The sequence below is a fragment of the Elephas maximus genome, chromosome 19 (genome assembly GCF_024166365.1).
Source record: "Elephas maximus indicus isolate mEleMax1 chromosome 19, mEleMax1 primary haplotype, whole genome shotgun sequence".
In the NCBI taxonomy this organism is placed as follows: domain Eukaryota; kingdom Metazoa; phylum Chordata; class Mammalia; order Proboscidea; family Elephantidae; genus Elephas; species Elephas maximus.
The window spans coordinates 27,166,043-27,188,672 of record NC_064837.1 but is presented as its reverse complement, the minus strand read 5'-3'; the positions used below and the strand labels follow the sequence as shown (position 1 = coordinate 27,188,672).

At 45.2% G+C, this 22,630-nt stretch overlaps 1 protein-coding gene across 2 annotated transcripts in view; it reads left to right on the top strand.

Moving 5' to 3' along the window:
- MYO1D (myosin ID) overlaps positions 1–22,630 on the top strand; it is a 348,885-nt gene that overhangs the window by 313,396 nt on the left and 12,859 nt on the right. The window contains exon 22 of one of the 2 annotated variants that reach the window (XM_049861251.1): positions 12,008–21,227. The exons of the other annotated variant lie outside the window; for it this stretch is intronic. Within the exon in view, the coding sequence (XP_049717208.1) occupies positions 12,008–12,035 (28 nt within the window). The 3' untranslated portion in view covers positions 12,036–21,227. Of the gene's footprint in view, positions 1–12,007; positions 21,228–22,630 lie in introns of those variants that run through there. 2 annotated transcript variants of the gene reach the window in all.

The window sequence follows — 22,630 nt, the reverse complement described above, 5'->3', positions numbered from 1 at the left end:
TATAGGACCCTGGGGACTTCAAGCACTAAAATTAAGAAGTTGATCGTCAAGACCCTTTTCCGGCTCCCCAATCCCAGCGCCACCCCCCCCCCCATCTGTGTGTGTGTATCATTTTATCCTGCCACAGGCTTCATCTATACAGGAAATATTTTGGCCACAGGAAGCTCCCACTCACATTATGCCAGCTTAGCAACCTAAGGGGAAGAGAAAACCTCTACTGCTTCAAAGTATATATAAATCCCAAGGAAACTCTCTGGTTGGCCCAGTTTAGGTAACATTCAGTCTGCCCAGGCAACAGCCCTGAGGCCAGGAATAGGGTCCCATGATTGGCTGGGCCTGGGTCACATGCTCATCCCTGAGGCTGGGGGTGTGGTCCTGTGATGGGCAGCACCGCCAATCACATGGCTGGAGTGGGAGGGGAAGGGTTCTTCAAAGGAAGGGAAGGCAAATTACTAAAGGCAGGAGCTGGCTGAGGAAAACCAGTGTCGACTATACTCAATATCTAGATGTTCTTTTGTCTTCCATGATATCTTACATTATGGTCCCAGAGTGGCCTGATGAGTCACAATGAAATTATCATATTCTTGAAATTAGACTAACTCTTAGTCTGTATCCTTTTCTGTCCTCCCAAGTGTATTGCCTTAGGCTGTACATTAAATCTCATGTTAAGATGCCATTATTATAATTTTGGAAAGTACATTCACATGTATTATCTCACTTAATTCTTCCAACAATCTGAATCTTTGAATTTTATTGAACCTATTTTACAAATGGACAGAAAGAGACTTAAAGAGGGTTTGTGACTTACCCAAGACCACAAATAGAGTATAATGGAGGTGTTTGGTTAACACAGATATGCTGGCTCCTTTGCCAGTTCTCCTTGGTGTCACGTGCCTTAGATACCTGTCACTTGTGTTTATGTGTATTTTCCTGGCGAACCGCAACTGTGCCTTCTACTTTTACTGCAAAACTGCACAATACCTCTTCTAGTGTTGTAGATAGTGTGAGCGCTCCATAAGTAACGCTAACCGACTGGTAATGAACTGAGGGATTTAAGACACCATTGTTTGAGTGTAGGTGCAGCCAGAGCCTTTGAAGTTGTGGAAGCAACAACTCTTTGCTTCCCTCTGGTTGGCTGACACCTTGGGAGGCAGCACAGGGCCTCTCAACAGTCAGGAGTGCCATCTCAGGAGAGGCTTCTGAAATGCTGCCAAGGCTGTGGAGAACATTCTTCTCTCAGTTTGGGGACTTCTCACCTCCTGTGTTCCATCTCTGTCTTCCCTCAGAGAGACCATGGAAATGCTTTAGCATCCTGAGCCCTTCCCCAAGCAGAAGGCACCTGCCCCGCCAAAACACACTGCAGAAGCCCAAAGAGTCCCACCCACTGAAAAGGCATCTGCCCAGCACTCCCACCCCACTACATCCACAAAGCATGAGGTGCCCTTTTCTCTACACCCCAGAAGCTCAGCGTCCCTAGAGTCCTCTCGCTTAAAATAAACCAGCCTCCTAAGATTACAAAGTTTATCCATAAGGAAAGAGTTTTAAGATGGAACAGAAAAAGAGTCAGTCATTCCCTTACCTCTTTATTCTTCCTAAAGGAACAACTTACAGCTGCAGCATAGTCCTCCCCTTTTCCTGGTGGGTTTGCTCCCTTCCCCTCTGTCCAGGCTGCTTGCACCTCTGAAGTGACTCCTTACCTCGCTCTGATTCCTGCTCTTATCCCCATCATGCTTGTGGTGTTTTCTGGGCCCCCTCCTGGCTAAGCTGGGGTAGCTTGTTTTGGGATGCTTTTTCCCGGTTCACAGCTACCTGTTCCAGTTTACTATGAATGACTCTAAGAGACGATCTAATCACTGTAAAGTTAGTGAGAACAATTGCCGGTTCAAATCCAGTGGAGATCCAGTGGGGGGAGACAGAGAGAGAGAGTGTGTGTGTGTGTGTGTGTACTGTTACAGAGTTTTGATACTGGCTCTACATGTTAAAAAAGGAGTCCTGGTGGTGCAGTGGTTAACCACGCAGTTGCTATCCGAAAGGTCAGCAATTCGAACCCACCAGCTGCTCCTCAGGAGAAAGACGTGGCCTGTCTGCTTCTGTAAAGATTACAGCCTTGGAAACCCTATGGGGCAGCTCTACTCTGTCCTGTAGGGTTGCTAGGAGTTGGAATCCACTCAGTGGCCAAAGAGTTTGCTTTTTTTGGCTCTGCACATTAAACATACTAATATGAAGTGCGCATTCTTCTCACTTGTCAATCCTACCATATAATGCTTGTTGGGACTGAACTTGAAGTCTCATCAGAGCATACAGTCTACCTACCTGTATTTTCTGTTGCTGCTGTAACAAATTACCACAAACTTGCTGGCTTAAGACAACAGAAATTTATTCTTCCACAGTCTGGAGGCCAGCACTCCAAAATCCATATCACTGGGGCTGAAATCAAGGTGTCAGGAGGGCCACACTCTTTCCTTCCACTCTCTAGGGGAGAATCCATTCTTTGCCTCTTCCAGCTTCTGGTAGCTCCAGGTGTTCCGTGGCTTGTGGCTGCATCGATTCAGTCTCTGCCTCCGTGGTCACATTGCCTTCTCTTCTCCTGTCTGTCTCAAATCTCCCTCTGCCTCGCTCTTACAAGGTACTTGTGATTGCATTTAGGGTCCATCCAAATAATCTTCCCATCTCAAGATCTTTAACTTAATCACATCTGCATCATCGTTTTTTGTCATGTAAGGTACCATTCACAGGTTCCAGGGATTAGGCCATGGATATCTTTGTGGGAGGGGCTGTCATTCAACCTACCACACTACCCCTCCCCATAATTCCCACACATACACCAATTCCTACTTAAGGGTCAGTTCCTCTCCCTCTTGACGTCCTGATTCTCAAGAGACCAGCTTCCTGGCATTGCTCTGGTCCTTCCCAGCCTCCTTATCTTCTCCCATCTACAGTGGCAATGGGGTCCTTGGTATCTTGCCACCAGCTACTCAAGAGGCAGAAGAGATTAGACCCTTCTGCTCAGGCTACCTTCTTCCTCTAAACCCCTGGCATAGCAGGGCAGGAGAGGTGCAAGCCTTAAGGTGGGGTAGATCCCAAACAGGCCAATTGTGTGCCATAAAAATCAAGTTGCCATGCTTTTGCTTGGCTTTGACGAGTACAGAAAATGTCTCGCTTCTCCCCTTCTATCAGGATAGCTCTAGAATATAAAGTCAAAGAGGACAGAATGCAGATCCTTGGCTTAGAGTCCACAGTGCCTGGCACCATGGCTCGGACAGACTGAACACTCAGTCGTCATTCGTCAGTCAGCCAGTCTCCCTGTGGACCACCACAGGGAGGGTCCATGTGGCTAACCACAGCCCATCAGCCACCTTCCCAGCATCTAGTGGCAGATTTGGCAGCACCAGGCACAGCTTTGATGCCATCAGTGTTCCTCTGAAGTCCCCAGGTTTGGATGGTGATCTTCCTCATGCAGCCATTTTTAAAGCAAAAACCTGAATCCTGTGTCAGATAACTGTGCTGCAGTTACAAGAGGAGCGTGCCGTCATACTGCATACCATGTATAAACCAACCAAAACCTAACCCATTGCCACCGAGTCGATTCCCACTCATAGCGACCCTGTAGGACAGAGTAGAACTGCCCCACAGGGTTTCCAAGGACCCCCTGGTGGATTTGAACTGCCAACCTTTTGGTTAGCAGCCGTAGCACTGAACTACTACACCACCAGGGCTCCCATACCATGTATACTACTGCTTAAAACACCACTTGATGGTGGGGGGGCTGGAGAAAGAATCCCACTGTGGTCTTAGGAAAAACAGTTGTAGAGAAACCAGCAGTACATAACTGCTGATAATTGCTGTTCTTGGCATTGGTTCCAATAAGCTTAAAGCAGAAGGTTGGGGTGGGGAGAAGGAGGAACATTAGTGGAGATCGTATTTAACAGAAAACTTTCTCTCTACTGTAAGAGTTCTCTTGCAAGGAAATGAAAAACACCTCCAGATGGTCAATGGAAGATTTGTCTTGGTTGTAAACCTGTGCAGCCTCTCTGCTGAGAATATCTGTGCCTTGAAAATATGGATCCAAGCTTACCAGCCCATAAAAAGGTTACTAGCCTTCATGAAAGGGGGCGACAAGGATCCAGATGAAAAGTCTTGAGCTCTTTTCAATTATCCAGCAAGGGTTTTCACTTCCCATTTATGTATTTATCTCACACAGACACTGTTTATGAGTCTATAAACCAAAGAAAAAAAAAAAAAAACAGTTGCCATCTAGTCGACTCCCACTCATGACTACCCCATGTGTTACAGAGGAGAACCACACTCCGTAGGGTTTTCAAGGTTGTGTCCTTTTGAAAGATCACCAGGCCTTTCTTCCAGGGTGCCTCTGGGTGGGTTCAGACCCCCAACCTATTGGTTAGTAGTCCAGCACTTAACCCTTTGTGCCACCCAGGGACTCCATAGTGCCATGTTATCGTGCATATATGCACAATTGAAGATTTGTTCAAACTCAGAGCCTGTGAAGGGCTTGATTTGAATAGATATTGTGATAGATTAAAATAGAAAGCTAGAGAGGTGAGTTGAAAAGCAAAAAATTTGATACAGTCTAAAAAAAAAAGGTTCCTGAAGAGTCTGGAACATTATTCAACAAATATTTACTGAACACCTACTATGTGTTGGGTCAGGAAGTGGAGATACAACAGTGAACAAGCTCCAGACCCTGCTCAAGGGTCTACAATCTGTTGGGGAGGTGGGGGCGGATGAGCAGACCGACGATTACAACACCATGTGTTAAGCATGGTAATACCCAACATACAGTGAAGGGACAGCTGACCCTGTCTTGGAGGACCAGTGAAGGTGCCCGAAAGTGATGCTGAAGTTGAGACCCAGATGACAAATAGAACTTGTTCTGCAAAGAGTCTTCCAGGCAGGCCACAACATGTGCAAAATGCCTAAAGTCCAAAAACATCCTGGCAGACAGGGAAGCATGAGACCCTAAGTGATCAAGACAGAAAGGCCGATCAGTGTGTAGGGGAGAAAAACGAGTGCAGGAGAGGGAGGAAGCAGAGGTTCTGGGCAGTTGCCAGGCCTGCAGGTTCCTTTGCTCCCCAGCCTCTTGTACGTTTTAGCTGTTGTCACTGAAGGCAGGCTCCAGTTAGGCCGGCAAGCTGCCTCATCCTGTCTGCTTTCTTCTGACAGCTGGAGCTCCATCTAGGAGGACACTGCCTCTCCCCCTTGGGTTCAAACTAGAAAACCTGGACGGAGGCCATTAAGGAAGGACCTGAACTGCCTGCACAGTCTTTCTGCCCAGAGACCTGATGTTTCTGGGGCTGAGCAACCTGGGTCCTAAAAGTTGAAATAAATCTTCCTTCCCAGCAGGGTTCTGGATTCATCCCCAGTCTTGAGCTGACTGTCAGATGCACAGCTCTGATGTCACTCCTTATAAAAAATACCCCAGGAAAAAATGTTCCCGAGATCGCCTGAAGAGACATAAGGAATTTTAGAAACCACTTGACAAGAAATGTCAAGTAATTCTGACTAGAAACCAAACCACAGCAGCTACTTCGCACAGCTGCAGGCCACATGGCAACCTCCTTTGAACAGCTAGTGAGGCTAAAAATAACCAGGAACCTAAAACTCAGCCAGGAGTCAGATCTCTAAATGAGATGTCCACAGAAAAACGTGTGTGGGGAAGAAGGAGAGAAAGGTTTGTCCCTGGTCAGTGACCAGAGAAATACCACCTCAGGACCTGAAGAAATGATACCAGGAGGCTGCAGTTTCCCACTCATGTATTAACTGATTGAACCTCACTCACATACCCATTTCACAGATGGTGAAAAGACCATCATTCAGATTTAGATTAATTTCTTTTTACCATTGAAAAAAATTTATTCACATCTCAAAACATTTATAAAAATACACCCATTATTATTTGAATATAAATTCGTGGGTGATACTGGCCCTGCTGCTTTCTGGAATATCAGTCGTCTCCACTGATGCAGCTGGTCCTTTGGGCATCTGCGTCTTCCTGCTGGGTTTTACTCGCCTGAGCTGAGCTTTCAGGAAAACCACTTCTGACTAGAGCAGGGAGGAGTTCTAGGTTGTCAACAAACCACTTCTGACAGGGGATTCTAGGGTTGATTTCTTTCCCTACCCACCTGGAAGAATGGCCATGACCAAGATTTAAGGTGTCCTCTTCCCAGTCTAGAGATCTACTCCTTTAGAAAGTTCCTCCAATGCCTCAGACTGAGATTTCTTTTTTTTTTTATTATTTTGTTGTGCTTTAAGTAAAAGTTTACAAATCAAGTCAGTCTCTCATACCAAAATTTATATACACCTTGCTATATACTCCTAATTGCTCTCCCCGTAATGAGACAGCACACTCCTTCCCTCCACTCACTCTTTTTGTGTCTATTCGGCCAGCTTCTGACCCCCTCTGCTCTCTCATCTCCCCTCCAGACAGGAGATGCCAGCATAGTCCAGACTGAGATTTCTTCATCTCAGCTATAATCTAAGTCCAGAAGATTCATTTGCTAAAGAAAACAAAAGTAATGAAACACAGAGATAAGTAACTTCTTTGGCGTTTCCGTCATACGCCTGAGCCCCTTAGCATGGAGGGAGTTAGTGAGGCTGTGCTAAGAAGCAATACATTTTCAGTTGTGAAACTGACACTGGGGTTTCTCACTAATGGAGGAAAAAGTAAGTCAATGTCAGAAGGAAGCATGCTCCACTGAAGACAAAAGCAAAAGGATGCTTTTGTTCCGTGGGAAATTTGAAAAGATATATATACTCACTTAGCCCCAAAGAAAATAGATAAGTTTTCCTATGCATAGAAAAGCACTAACAGATATTTTTACTGCATTTTTCTAGTAAGGAAAACTAATTTGCCCCTGGTTGGAATATTAAAAAAAAAATTTTTTTTTTTTTTTGTAATAATCCCAATGATAGTAATGGCAGACGCTTGCTAAGCACTTCACTGTGCACCAGGCACTATGCTGAGAAAGCTCTTTGCCATGCATCGCATCGTTACTTCCTGATCTTTCACAAGATCCGTATGAGGGTGATACTGCTGTTATCCCCATTTTGTGGGTAAGGAAACTGAGGCTTGGAGAGATGAAGGAGCTTGCCCCAGGTACACTGCTTGTAAGTGGGGAAATCAGGATTTGTCCCAGCCAGTCTCACTTCAGAACTGGCGCTCTTGATGCCAGAATGCCTTTTTTGTCACTAAGACAGAATGAAGTGTTTTTTAAGAGTCTTCTAAGTTTCCGGTGGAAAGTTTTCCTGCTTTTCATATGCATTGAGCTCTTTCGTTACTGGTAGCATTTGGCACTGCTTTTCTTTCCTCTCCTAGGCTAGATGAATGAACGCTGGTCACAAGTCTGAAGTTCCAGGTGAGAGTTTCACTTCTGCCACTAACTAGCTAAGTGATATTGGACAATTCATAACCTCGTTGGGCATGGTTCCTCATCTGTGAAATGATGTTGTTGGATTATAACCAATGGCCACTCCTGTGCTAAATACATCCCTTTCTCTTTATTTCTCCCTTCTTCCGAGTTCTCGTGTCTTCTCCCTTCATTCTCTTCCTGGCCACTAGCAGGCTCATGGACCCTCCCGATCCTTTGAGTCTCTGATATTTTTCTTTTCATGTGGTAGGCAGGCAGAGGAAGTGGTGTGACAGTGCACTGTTGCCTAAGAGCCTTGGGGACACTAAGTAGGGAGGTAAGCAAGGAGTGTGATGTTACTCAGTGGATCGCACAGGCAGAGCTGGTCCTCCTCAAAAAAAAAAAAAAAAAAAAATTTTTCTTTTTTTTTTTTTAAAGTATAACATAAATAAATGTTGGTTGAGTCCCTCTCCAAGCCCTGCTCTCCAAGCCCTGCTCTCGTGTTCCTTGTTCTCCTGCCATGGGTGTCTTCAGACTACCTCTTAGATTCAGAACCACCCCCCTTTGTATCAGGTCATCCCAGCCTCCTTCTAGCCCTCCCCATTTTGGCATCACACCTTACCTGTTCCGTGTCCCATTCCCTCAGGCGTCTGCAGTGTATTTCGGAAGTCCGTGAGCCTCATCTTGCTAATGTGTTCTCCAAGTATCCCATCCAGGCACTCCAATGCTTTAACTCATTTTAAGTCAATATCTACAACTTGAGAAGGTCTTCAAGAAATTAAGGCAAATTGCAACAGAATTCTTTCCTTGCGACCAACCAATAGAGGGTCTATTTTTAGTCAGATGGCTTTCTACCTGAGTCCAGTGGTTTCCACTAACTATTAGAAGACAGGATCAGGCCTTCAGTGCTGAGATGGGAGTAGGGTTGGTGAATGGGGTGATAGCCCATGAAGATAATTTATTTTGTACCTTTCTCATTTTTAGTTAACCTTTAATTACAGAATATAAGCTTATTTGCTCCTGGAGGATATATAAATTTTATCAGACATGAATGGTTGGACTATCTCAGGGAAACAGATTTATCTAATCCAGGTTGGCTGGTTAGGGTTCCATGGACAAAGAAGTAATCACCATATCTCAGCAAATTAATGTATTGCCAAGTCATTTTAAATTATTGGCCATTAATTTCATTGGGATCTATATTTTAAATATTCCCTAAAGCTTTGGCTACCAAACATAGGAACAACTTGAAAATTCCCCTTAGCTACCTCAGCATTCTCCTCTTCAGGCTATAGTAATCATGTGGGAATTTATGGGCCTTTATCGTACAAAGGCAGCCTCCGAAAGAAGTTTGCTTTCCTGTTCACTATCATAACACTCATTTTAGACTCCAGAAGCAATATGCAGTGCCTAGGCCCTCTCTATTTTAGGTGTGTTTCTAAGGAGTAGGTTGGTTGTCATGGTTTATGAAGAACTTCTTCACCATCAGGATGCAAGAACACTGGAGTGGGCAGCTGAGGGAGGCACAGGCCATCTGTCTCCAAGGGAGGGGCCTTTAGGAAATAAATAGACCACCTTCTGGCCAGGATGTTTTAGATGTTTCCCTACTTAAAGCAGACTCAAGGTCAGATCATCTCTCGAGGCCCAGTTCTAGAATTCTAAGCTTCCAGAATTCAGGTTCGGTCTTTTATGTAAGTGCATTGAAAGATAGTGTGTTAGCTTTAGGCTTTGCTGAACAAAGGGGGCTAATGCCCTGCCCCATTTTCTCAGTCCTTCCATGCCCTGTTCATTCCCCCACCCCTGCCATTCCAGATACCACCTGCAAGGAGGATGAACTTCGCCAGTCGTCTTTGAATATGATAAAATTCTGGAGTACTGAAATAATAGAAACAGTTTACATTTATTCTGTTTGTAATTTTTCTATCAGTAGTGGTGGCACATGGTTAAGAGCTCAGCTGCTAACCAGAAGGTGAGTAGTTCAAATCCACCAGCGATTCCTTGGAAACCCTGTGGGGAAGTCCTACTCTGTCCTGTAGGGTCAGTATGAGTCAGAATTGACTCGATGGCCACAAGGTTTGGCTGTGGCCAGACCTGGTTGAGAAGAACGCTTCCCTAACCTGGAATACCAGAGTGCCTTCCAAGATAATCAAGGAGCACTCTGGACTCTTGGAATGGACACAGGACACAGCATTGCATAACACCCAAGAGACCCTGATGGTTCCTCTCTAGAGGTTCTGTTGGTTAGGGGTGGTGCTGCAGTCAGACTTGGTGCTCCTTATTCCTGGGAACCACGGACCACCATGCCGCCAAGAGCAGAGCAATCAGAACCAGCCCCCGGCCAGCCCACACCAACCTATCACACGCCTGTTACTCATCAACATGCCTCTTTATTAGCTTACAAAGTATGATGCTCCAGACCCAGGTAAGATGTGTCATACAGGAGAGACTTTGCCTGGTGGAAAAAGAGGCACATGTTCTGCCCACATTTTGGTATTCGCTGAGTTTCCAAAAACTCCCCAACCACACTCCTTGGCTCTTTGTTAGACTTCATGGTGGGGCTTTCATGCTAAAAGGATGTTTCTGGACTCAGTCTCTAGTGCATTCAGGAGGCCAACCTTTTGGAAGTCCTCTTTGCAGACACCATTTGTGCAGGTAGCAGGGCCATTGCCCTGTGTGTGGCAAGCCTGTCATGGGCTGGGCAGTTACAGATGACTAAGACAGTTTCCACCCTCAGAGAGCTCCGTTTATGAGCCTTCCCTGTTAGTGCTGAAATACAGTTTGAGAGAGAATACCACGAGGCTGGGCTCCGAGTACCCCCCTCCTCCAAAAAAAAAAGGTGCACAGATTGAGTTTCTTTTCCTGGAGCAGGAATCTAAGCAGGAGAATTGTCACGTGCTGCAAAATGCTGCAGAATTGTTTCTGTGGGCCCCAAGTCTTCAGGGTTTCCACCAATCCTGTTTCAAATGTCTGCGGGGTAGCCGTTTCTCCTCCTTTCAACTATTCTAGCTAATACATCTCCTTGATTAAAAAAAAAAAAAAAGCCAGCCTGTTATTTGCCCAGATATCCCATTTCTTAATGTTTCTGTCTCAAACCAATCCTATACCCTTAGCTGACCCGAATCCATATCTGCATTCCCTTTCAGCAGCCCAGTGGGATCATCAGTACACCACCAGATGACCTCAGCCCCAAATCATCACCTTTTCTAGAAAGACAAACAAACAACAGCCGGGAGGAGGGGGGCGGACGAACGGGGGCCGGGGTGGGGGTACTGTGTCTACGATGGCCCAGCCTCTCGGTGGGCATGCGTGTGTTGGAGCACACATTTCCCACCCACCGGCCGCAGCACCCCCGCTCCGGGCGGGTGGCGGCGGCGACGGCGGCATGTTAATGTCAGATGGAATCGCTAATGCCCGCGTTGCCATGGCGACCACGGAGCGGCGGAGCTAAAAGCGGCAGCTTCTGCCTGGGCGCCGCCTCCCCCGCCGCAGCCCACCCTCGGCGACGCAGAGCCTCTTTGTCTCGCTGGGTCTCCGGGTGCGCCCCCCGCCTCCCCTCCCCCTCCTCGCCCAGCCCCTCGGCTCTTTCCTCCCTTTGTGCCCCCCATGCTCCCCCGGCAGCAGCCCTCCCCGAGCTGCCGGGGGTCTCGTGGACCCCTGGGCCTGTGCTCCGGCTGCAGGTGCCCGAGCCCCGAGCCGAGGGGCTGCCGTGGCCCGGGCGCTGCGACCATGCCAGGCCGGGAGGGACGGCCCCCCTGCTCCCTCGCACACGCCCGTCACGCCCTGAAAGAGGCCTGGGCCTACTTTTTTATTCTTGAGGACGTTAATGCCTCACTTAAAGCCAGTCTTTTTGAAAATCAAAAGAGGATTTAGAGCTGAAGAGCCAAACAGGAACTTTCCTTCCCTCACGTGGACGTGGCTGGTTGTCTGTCTCGTTGGCTGTGCCCGCTGTTACCCTGGCACGGGAGGATGGGCAGATCATGCCCACCCTCTGCCCCCTGCCCGCCCTTTGCCCCTAGTGCCAGGGCTGCTCTCCACACAGCAGAACGGAGCTTCAAGTCCGAAAATCTCGCCATTCAAAGGCCCAAAGAGATTTCCTTCAGTTCCTTTCCCCTTTCTTTTGTCTGAAAGTTTCCACGGTGAGAATCAGAGCAGAGGGAGGAGGCGAGGAGGAAGAGAGGAGCGATAGTTATTGTGGGGGTCTGTTCCTGGCAGAGCAGGAAGCTTGGGCAGGCAGTCCCATCCTGGCCCTGGCTTGGGGACCCTTTCCTGGGCCAGGTCACTTACCTCATCCAGGACCTTATAGAATTCATGGACCATAGGAGTTCTCCGTCTAGATCAGAAATGCAGGGCTGGGGAAGGGGTGGGGGAAGTGCTGCCGTTAGCATTCACAGCCACCTGGGAATGAAGGTGCTGGGGGACCCCGACAGATAACCCTTCTGCTAATCATCTTTGCCCTGGGGCAGCATCCTTGCTCTAATGGCACTGGCTTAATATGTCAGATTGGCTTATATTCAAGTTGATGCCCTATTCTTAAAAAAAAAAAAAAAAAAGTGCAAAAAGAACACAGGTTTATGTCACCCTTTTAGAATGTCCATAAAAGGGACACATTCATGATCTAAATAAATTCAATTTTTTTTTTCTAGACACCAACTATATTCAAGACACCGTTAGGCATTTGGTCTAACAGTATGTTTTGGAATGACTTCCTCCATGTTCTGAAGGTCACACCTAATATTTAAATGATGAAGCTGGAATTAACCGCAAAAAGCCATGGACCACTCTTGTCTTGGGCATGAGTCAGGTGGCTCTCCAGTATCTTCTTATTTCCATAATATGATCTCATTGCTGTCATTCCTGCATCAGAAATGAAATATGTGCTTTCGGATGCTTAAAGACTGGGGGTTTTACCTTTAAAGTCACCCTCCAAAAAAAAAAGTGTGTATGTATATGTATATTTTTGCATGTATCCATATAGAACAACCTTGAACCGATACACAAGTAAATGGAGTTGCAGATGCTTGCAGGAAGGAGAACTGAGACACCAGAGGGTAGGGCTGGAGGACGACATACTTTCCCTGTACAAACCCTTGGTACCTGGGAATATGCTACCATGTGTATTTATTATTTCTTTTTAAAAATAAAATGTTTTCAATATCACTTCCTGCTTCTCCCAAGTCTAGATTAGGCCCTCCTTCATGTGATTCCATAGCATTCTGTACTTTTTACTTTCAAAACTCTTAGCAGAATTATGAATAAATAGCAATGAGTGTGTAATTATCATTTATGTCAGTCTCCCACAATAGACTATAAACTCCTTGAGAGCAGGAGTCTTATTCACCGCCGTATCTGCAAGGACCAGTGTATAGTAGGGACACGATAATTGTTGAATAAAGGGATGAGGCGTGGTTAAGAAAGAGGGTGATGACTGGATCATAGGGGGACGGGGTGCTGTCTGGATGGTGAGCAAGGGTACCAGGAGGAATACCATCTCCACAGTCCTCTTCCAAGCTCAGTGACCCTCTGGGGGGCTTAACCCCTCCTATACAAACCATTTATAAAAGTTGCTCCAGGTAACTCTTACATAACTATTTTCTCTTACTGTATATTAGAAATTTGTCATTACAAAAAGTTTGATTTATTAGTTAAATTGTATATAAATGGAATCCTGCCATTTGCTAAGCCTGGTCCAGGCAGCAGATTTGCACATCTCTTTGAGACAAAAAAGGACCAGCTCTTCTTTAGTGGCTCCCAGAGAGGGTGATGCTTTGATGTTCTGTGACAGTGGTGCAGGTACTAGCTGCGTTGGAACTCACCTGGAAACTGACCAGCTGAATCCGAACCTCTGGAGGTGGGGCCTGACCATTAGTATTTTTAAAAAAGCTTCTCTGGTAATTCTAATGTAGAGCCAGGGTTGAGAATCATTGCGCCGTGGGCTCCCAGAAATGGAGACAAGAGGAAGTGGAGACACTCCCCAACCCAGAGATTAGGTATCAGCTGTGAAGCTGACGCTAGTCTGCTTTTAGCTGGACAAAGAGGTTATTCGCTTCAGTCCACTTCAGATTTTTTTCAGTACTTGTTGATAGAGCGTCTCTGCCTTAAAAAGCCCCTGGGTCCCCTCCTATGGCAGTCATTTAAAACAAATATGTAACTGTCTAATCAGGGCACAAACCATTTTTCAGATGTGCCCGGGCAGCAGTGACCTAAATATTACTCAGGGTGTGTGACTGAGCAGGCCCAGAGAAGAGCAGGCCCCGAGCAGGCCAGCAATTCAAGATCTCCATTCGGCTGGCTGAATCATTTGATGCGATGAATTAGTTCTTCAGACAGAAATTATTGAATGAATTCACTTTTCAATAGAATCACTTTTGCACCCGCTCAATCTAAACATTGGGGTGTTTTATGCCATTTTTAATTGGCATGACCTGAAGTGAATAGGAACTGGAGGGATTGGTGGAAGTGGCCCAGGCCTTGTAGACCAGGTATGAAGAGTAAATCTTGGGGAATTGAGACTAACTCATTTGTGAGCCAATGGGTATAGCGGCAGATTGTTCTGCTCTGTCTCCCAGGTTACCCTGCAGGCAGTAAATAAGGTCTATATTAGAAGCCACTAAAGCTGTAAACACACACAGCGGGGAAATCTGCCGAAACTGCCCACTGAGATATCAGATGCAATTGGCTTTCTACTGGAAGTGTGTCTCCACTCAAGGTCAAGCCAGATTTGGCAAAAAGCCACATGGGGGGCACTTCACACTGAAATCTCCTAGGAGACTGGGGGACAAAGAAACGAAGGTCACTCCTGGGCTCTTAAATCAAGGGAATGCTCATGAAGAGAATGGGAGCCTTGGTGGTAGGCAGGGAAAGTGCACTGTGGCCTAGAGAGCCCACGCTTGCTTCCTGCCAGCAAGCTCCAGCTTGGGTCCAAAAGCCCGTTTCTGGGAACTTAAAATAAAAATGAAGGGAGCAATCAGACGAGCTTGGGACCCCACGGGAGCCTTTGATGTGTCTACCAGCAGCAGCGTGGCAAGTGGTTTCTGTGATGTGGGATTCCTGTGCAAGAAGAACTGGACCACAGCCACCAGTTCAGCTCTCATTATAGGGCCAGAAATAGATGCCCCATCCCAGGAAAAGAGAAATCAGGCTGTATGGAATGTTTCATCTGTTGGAATATTGTTCTGTTCTGCCTGACAAGATTACTGAGCCCTCAGTTGTGTAGCAGTGGCAATGAGTAAGAGTCGGAAAATCGATGCATTATGTACTCACTTAAAATAGCAAATGCAGAATAGAAAAAGCAGGCCTGCTAGGAAGTGTGCGGAACATATTGATAGAAAGGCCTGCCTTGCCTCTGTTATTACAAGCATGAAAGTGTGTATCGGAGCTGGGCTGGGGTAGATTTTCCATCAAAAGCATTCTTCGCGTGGTAAAGGCTTCTTTACCACAGCAAGACAAGGGAACTTTTTTTTTTTTTTAGCGAGCATAACTGTTCTCAAACAGGTGGTAGAAGGTGGGCAGTTTGTTTCTTTTCATCTCAGCATTCTGTGGTCAGCTTATGAGATAGTTACTTCTGTTTTAACCTCTTTGAATTCCCCTCAGAACAGAAATCCCCAGTTACTTGCTACCCAGTTAAATAGTCTTTGCCGTGGGTTACAGTTGCCCGGATGAGCAACAAAGGTTAGTGAGAGTAAGGTGGAAAATGTATAAAAAGAACCATGTCATCGGCCCCCAAGAAAGAAACATCATCCTTTGTGAGCTAAAATGGAATTTAAAAATACCCAAGAATAAGTTAAAAGGGCCCTCTAGAATCTACAACAAGCCTTTAGTCACCAGAACAGCCTAGAATGTGGCATACCTGTCTCTTAGGGTGCTGTCCGTGGTCAGTGGGAGAGGCCGTCAGATGCGCAGGCAAGGGTTCTTTCAGCCCTGGGATCACTTGGTCAGCCAACATTCTAAAAATAAGATCCTCCTTAATTAAATCACATTTCTCGGTTAGCATTTATGGGGCACTTACACATGGAATCACCGTGAGTCGGAATAACTCGATGGCAGCTTTTTTTTTTTTTTTTTAACTTGGTGCCAGACACTGCATTAGCCACTACGCATGTATTTTCTCCTTCAGCTCTCACCAAAACCCTCTGAGATAGTATCATTCTTATCTATCCCAGTTAAGAGAACTGAGCTTAAATGACCTTAAAAAGACTAATTGCTCAGAGCCACAGAGCTGGATTTGAACCGTAGACTAGCTGATTGCAAATCTCGTGTTCTTTCCACTGTGTCCCCAGTGTCTCCTCTTCTGCTCTCAGCAGCACTCCTAGAAATACACAGAACCTGGAAGTCTCCAGTCCCCATCCCTTCCTGTTGGTGCTGCCAGTTGGAATGTCTGACTACCAGATGTGTTATAACTAAAGTTCCAAAAGGGTAGTTAGTATCCAAGAGAAATACTTTTTCCAGATTCAGCAAATGACTTAATATGCTCACAGTTCCTAAATGATGATTTGAACTAACCGTTCAGTAAGCCACAATTTGCTGATTGTTATTGGACTCACTGACTGGTTTCGAAATTCCTATAGGTCACCACAATTTCAGAGAAGTTGACCATCTATTTGCTCTAGGGAGCTGTAGGAAGACAGACAGTAAACTAGCCAAGAATGAAACAAGTCAATGTCAGTGTTACATGCACTTAAGAACACAAAATGCTATGGTATCTTCTCTAATCAAGAATCGTTAAGGCCCCCTTTGCCATGAGACCAGAAGAACTGGATGGTGCCTGGCTACTATTACTGAATGTTTTGATCAAAGATTCTGTAGAAGAATACTGATCAAAAGGGGGAAAGTGCAGAACAGAATTTAAAAATCTCATTGAATCCAGACTTTCTGGAGCCTTGGAGGCTGGGTGAACCCTTAAAACTATTGCCCTGAGATAATCTTTAAACCTTAAACCAAAAATATCCCCTGAAGTCTTCTTTAAACCAAACAACAGTTTAGCTTAAACTAGTAACGAATATCTGCCTTCAGCATTGTGCTCTCTTAACTATCTGTATGGGATAAAAACTGACTACAGTAATTCAAAAGATTAGATAGGAAACTTAGAGGGCAGTGAGTTTATGTTATTGGGGGAGGAACAATTTGGAAAAGGAGGATGAGAATGGCTCCACAACTTGAAGAATGTAATCAGTATCACTGAATTATATATGTAGAAATTGTTGAATGGGTGCATTTTCTGCTGTACGTATCCTCAACAACAACAAAAAATAAAAGAATCCTTAAAGGCTTCCCCATTGCCTACAAAGAAACCTGAACTCCTTGGCTGTCAGTTAACTCCAATCTGCCTGCTGGCCTGGTCTCCTATGACAGTCGCTCAAGCACATTCGAACCTGAGTCCAGCCCCACACTGGCCACGAGGGAACACGTCGGTGTCTTAGCTCAAGCTTCCAGCTACCTGAGAGGCTGCCCCCACTCATCTCTGTTTGCCCAAGTCCTCCTCACCCTTCAAGGACCAGTTTCCTGCCTCCTGTCTATACGGCTTTGGAAATGCCTGGACTGGGAGATTTGGGCAGGCTTCAGGGAGGAAGGACAGTTAGAGGTGATAGACGTTGACGGAAGGAGAGAAACTCTCTAGCCTGGGGAGGTCTCCGACAGCACCAGTGCCCTAGGCTCTCCCAGCCCAGCACCCTATTCCGTGGCTCTGACTTTGTCCATGTCTACAGGGAGTAGCATGTGGGAGGAAAATCAGGTCACATCCTGGGTCTGGGTGCTGAGAGCCTAGTTTAGTCACATGGTGTGTCTGCACATCAAAACCGCAGGCAACACAGCCCAAGAAGCTGCGCCGTGGAAGAGAGCAGGTCAGAGTCCTTCCCATCTGCGTGGCACTGTGCCCTCCCCCATTCTGCCTCCTTAGCGCTCCGTCTGGACCTTCAGGGTGCTGCCTATAATGTGCCCTTTATAGCACCTGTTTGCTGGCAAGTTGGCTTCCCTCCCCAGACTGTGCGCGTCTGGAAAACAGAGGCTGTTTTGTTATTTATCTTTGCATCCCAGAGCCTCACATTTATCTGTTTAATGTAGAACATGTTTCAAGGCCATACCTAGGAACCCCTGCATTCATGGCAAAACTTCCTTTTCTTAGTTCCCAGCCCCATTCAAAAATGGCGTTCTGTATAACCTTGAATCCAGTGGAAATAATTAATCTTCTTTATGCATTCTCCTGTTGACCCGTTTTTTTATTCTATATGTTCCTAGAGCATTTGTGTGTAGGTATGAACCTACCATGTTCAATTCTCGAATGATGGGGACTGGGCTTCTGGAGCTCCTCTGTAGAGGGACCCACAGCCACACACAAACAGAAGCCCAAATGCTTTTTGATAATGGCAAGTTGAATAAGCAAATCAATAATGATGATCCTGAAAAACCACTAAAAATCATCTGTTCAAAGTGAGGTGGTCCTGGTTCAAGTGAGACTCAGTCTTATTTAGCGCCTTCATTACTGATGTGGAGAGAAAGTAAACACCGATATTCACAGATGGTGCTAACTTTAGAGATGCCGTTCACAGAAGTGCCGAGAGAGAAGCAGACATGTAAGCAGGAAACAGCAAAGATATTAAAAAAAAAAAAAAAAGGCCACTCAACACAGCAAAGGAAAAAAACCTCTCCAGCAGATATTTTTGGTAAAATAAAGCCCCAAAGACATTAGAGCAAAAAGCACCAAGAGACTGAGAAGTTGAAGGGAGAGAGAAGAGGAAAAAGAAAGAAGAGAAAGGGGAAGTCTTATGAAAGACGTCAAAGGGCTTGGATGCTTGTGGAGCCCAGTCCCCTCCTTTTAGGACGAGGAGGTGAGGTCTGGAGCATCCCCTGAGGGCCAGGCCACTGCCCTGAGATGCAGCTGTGTTGACAGCTGCTGGCCCATTTGTTTTGTGGTAGGGTTTTTCTTGTTTTGATGGTGTTTTGTTGCTTCTGTTTTGGGTTTTTTTTTTTTTTTTTTTTTGTCTTTTCTCATTTTTGAGGGAGCTGTGGGTAAAAAAAAAAAAAATTTTCTTTTGTGGGTATAGTTTTGTTCTTTTCATTTGGTTTTGAAAGGTTTCATTATCCCTGGTGTAAAGCATTCATTTGGATATTTTGGGAGGAACAGAGGAATACAGCCTTTAAAGAGTCCAGATTCCAGCATATAAAGTAACAGGGCACACTCCCACCACCTCTGTCCCTGATGTGAGTGGAGGGGAAACAGATCAGAGAGCCAAGCAGCTGGCCATCGCCAGGTCCTCAGAGTGAACCAAGCCAGGCCTCTTCCAACTCAGGGGGGCAGTAGCCCCGCCCACCTTGCCAGGGAAGGGCTGCTGAGGCACAGAGAACAGGAACTCTTTGGTTGACAAAAGCAGGAACCAAGAGTCACCGTGGAAAAGCAACCCTCCTCGGGTACTCCTTCTGGAAAGTCAAGACTTGAGTGTGCTCTGGGGAACAGTACACAATCTCTCTCAGCAGCAGGAGAGCGCCCCTTTCTTTGAAAGCCTGGAACCATCCATGCCTGTAAACAGCAGTGTCTTCTCTGGCCAGGTGAAGGCCAAAGAGTGAAAGGAGCAGATGCCCCGGAAGAGAAAATATACAATTCATGAAACACATGTAAAGTGGGGGTCATTTTTGTGGATCAAAATGTCCAAAATCTAAAGGACTAATGGACCATAACTACCACGGCCTCTACCAGACTGAGTCCAGTAAAACAAGATGATGCCTGGTTACCACCACCGACTGCCCTGACAGAAATCACAATAGGGGGTCCTGGACAGAGCTGGAGAAAAAGGTAGAACAAAATTCTGACTCACAAAAAAAAAAAAAAAAAGACCGGACTTACTGGTGTGACAGAGACTGGAGAAACCCCGAGAGTATGGCCCCTGAGCACCCTTTTAGCTCAGTAATGAAGTCATTCCCTTCAGCCAAAGATTGAACAGGCCCATAAAACAAAGAGAGACTAAAGGGGCACACCAGCCCAGAGGCAAGGACTAGAAGTCAGGAGGGGACAGGAAAGCTGGTAATAGGGAACCCAAGGTCAAGAAGGGGACAGTCTGGGCATGTCATGGGGTTGTTAACCAGTGTCGTAAAACAATATATGTACTAATTGTTTAATGAGAAGCTAGTTCTGTAAATCTTCATCTAAAATACAACAAAACTAAATAAATAAAAATGTCCAAATTTAGCATCACTGCAGCAGATTCGTTGTGCTATTTTCTCTGGCTCATAGCAGCGAGGGTTAAACAATTGCATGCTTCAGAGGCTATGCCCACACTAGAGCTAGAAAAGCATCCCAACATGAGGATCTTACGGAATGGTGGTTAAGCTCAAGAGACAGACACCTGGGTTCGAATCTTAGCCTCTCTACTTTCCAGGTGTGAAAGGTTATTTGACCTTTCTAAGCTGCTGTTTCCTCATCTACAATGGGGACATAATCACAGTGCCTCCTCTTAAGAATTTGTAGGGATGAAGTGAGATGACGCCTGTACAGTGTATGATACAGAGCCCTATATAGGTTCTCAGTAAATGGATGATGATGGTTTTCAAACTGCCTCTCCCCAGTCCAAGACCGCTCCACAACTGCACAAGGTACAGCTGAGTCTCACCAGCCCTAGCCAGCAAGCAGCCAAGTGATCACTGGAAATACCTGTCCATGTTACCAGGATATTCGCATATACCAGTGTCTGTTCATTTCCTTTAGCCTCGGAACGTAAAAATGACAACATATTCTTTGATGTAATTTCTGGAACTTCTCTAACCTTGTATATACGTTTCCAAACTCCATCATTCCAGATGTTTGCCATCCTACCAAATGCTTTTATTTCCTTGAGAATTTCATAAGCAAAGAGAAGGAAGCACCTAATATATGAAACTTTGGATTTACAGGGTGAAGTAATGATTCGCTTTGCAAAAGGACTCTTGGAATAGTGCCTCTTACTATGCCTTAATCACTCTACACACCAAAGGCTTTTGCTCAGAGCAAGGTACCGAGAGGCCACGCACACCCATGTGACCTCTTTTGGGTCCAACCATAGCTCACTGATGGCCTCCACTGCCTCTTAACAACCTGCCTTTGGAGATGGCTTGATGTGGCCTCGATCTGGTAGCCAGTCTTGTGTTGAAGTCAGCAGCCCCTAGCAGCTTTTGTGTTTTAATTCCTTCATTCTGTAGACATTCCTAGGAGCCCTGGTGGTGCAACTGTTAAACTTTCGGCTGCTAACTGAAAGGCTCTCTACAAGAGAGAAAGACCTAGGGACCTGCTTCTGTAACGATAACAGCCTAGAACACCCTATGGGGCAGTTCTACTCTGTAATACATGGGGTCACTATGAGTCAGAATCAACTCCATGGCACCTCACAACAACAACAGCATAGATATTTATGAAAGTTCTGTTTTGTACCCTACACTGCGCTATGAGCTCTTTATAACCCATTGCTGTAGAGTTCATTCCAACTCATAGGGACCCTATATGATACAGTAGAACTGCCCCATAGGGTTTCCAAGGAGCACCTGGTAGATTCGAACTGCTAGCCTTTTGGTTAGCAGCCAAACTCTTAACCAGTATGCTACCAGAGTTTCCAGCTCTTGATAAGGGAATGAAAATGCTCAGGTAGCCACTGCGCTCAGAAAAAAAAGCACATAGTAAATAGGGAAAGCAGTTAACAACATATTCTGATAACTATTTTAATGGCAAAATGCATGAATGTTAAAACTTAAACTCTGGCCCCAGTTGCTTGGGTTCAAATCCTAGCTGTACTATGTGACCTTGGACAGGTACTCAGCCTCTTTGGGCCGCATTTCCTCTTCCGAGAATAGAGCCTACCTAGTGCCGTTACAAGGATTTCATACATTGTTATTTATAAAGCACTTGGTAAGTATTGTATTTTTTTTTTTTTTTTGCTATTATTATTTTATTGTCCTTTCATTTAATTTCTATTTTTATTGCCTTGTAGTCAGAAAAGATGCCAATGCTTAGGTAGTTATTCAACCTTCTTTATGGTCCAGGACCTAGTCTACATGTACTTTAAAAGCATGTGTGTCATCTGATTGTTGTGTGTATGAATATGAATATTCATGTACATACATGTATACACACATACATATGATCAAGCGTATTAATTGGGTTGCTCAAATCTATGTTCTTTTAACATTTTTGTCTGCTGATCTATAAATTTTTGCAAAAGGTACGTTAAAATCTTTCACTATGATTATGGACTTTCATTACCTCTATAAAAATCTGTATTTTATACATACATACGTATCACACAGATGTATTAATTTTTATTTTCTGGAGAGTTTCCTCCTGATGAACTACTCGTTGATAAAACAATGATCTAATGAGCTCTTTCCCCCACGTGCTTTTAGTCAGCTTCCTTTCGATTCATACTTGCCGCATCTCTGGCTCCACCCCTTTGTTTTTTCTCTGTCATTCTGATGTAGATTTTTTTTTTTTCAGAGCATATAGCTGCATTTTTTTTAATGATATCTGAGAAATCCTATTCAATAAGAAGTTTACAGCTCTGTGTTTATCGCAATTGTTTATATATTTCAGTTTATTTATTCCATACTGGTTTATACTTTCTTGTTCCCATGTTTCTTCACTGCTTCTTTTGTTCCCGTTTCCTGCCTCCCATTAGATGGATCAGTTTCTTTTCCATTTCCTTCTCCTGCTGTGAAAGTTTACATTATGGCCTGGTGTTCTCGTTTCCCAGTTTGTTTGTTGGTTTTTCACGTTTGCCTTAAGGAAATCTAAAGTTAATCAGTCTCTCCCCCTCCTCCCAAATGAGACGAAGACCTTTGAACACTTCTCCAAGACTACCACTCCATCTGCCATGTCGCTGTTATCCAGAATTTTCACTTAAGGTTATTTTAAACCTCAAAAAATTAGTCATCTTTATTATTGTTGTTTATAGTTAATGCTTATTTAGATTTACCTACACGTGTGCCTGTTTATTTGCCCATCACATCACAGGCTGCACTATTTCCTTCTGGATTCAGTGTCTTTCCTAACGATGGCCTACTGTAATTCATTTCGTGAGAGCTGAGATTGGCCAGCTCTCTGGTTGAGAAAGCTTCATTTGCCCTTGCTCTGGAGAAAGAGGTTGGGTAAAGAATTCTAGATTGACAGTTAACGTTCCTTCACCCTTTTGAAGAGTATATTTTTCACTATTTTCTCACATTGAATGAGAAGGCCTATTGTTTCCTTGGAAGTAATGTGGCTTTTCTCTCTCTCGCTTCTCTTAAGGTTTTCTCTTTGTCTTTGGTGATCTGCAGTA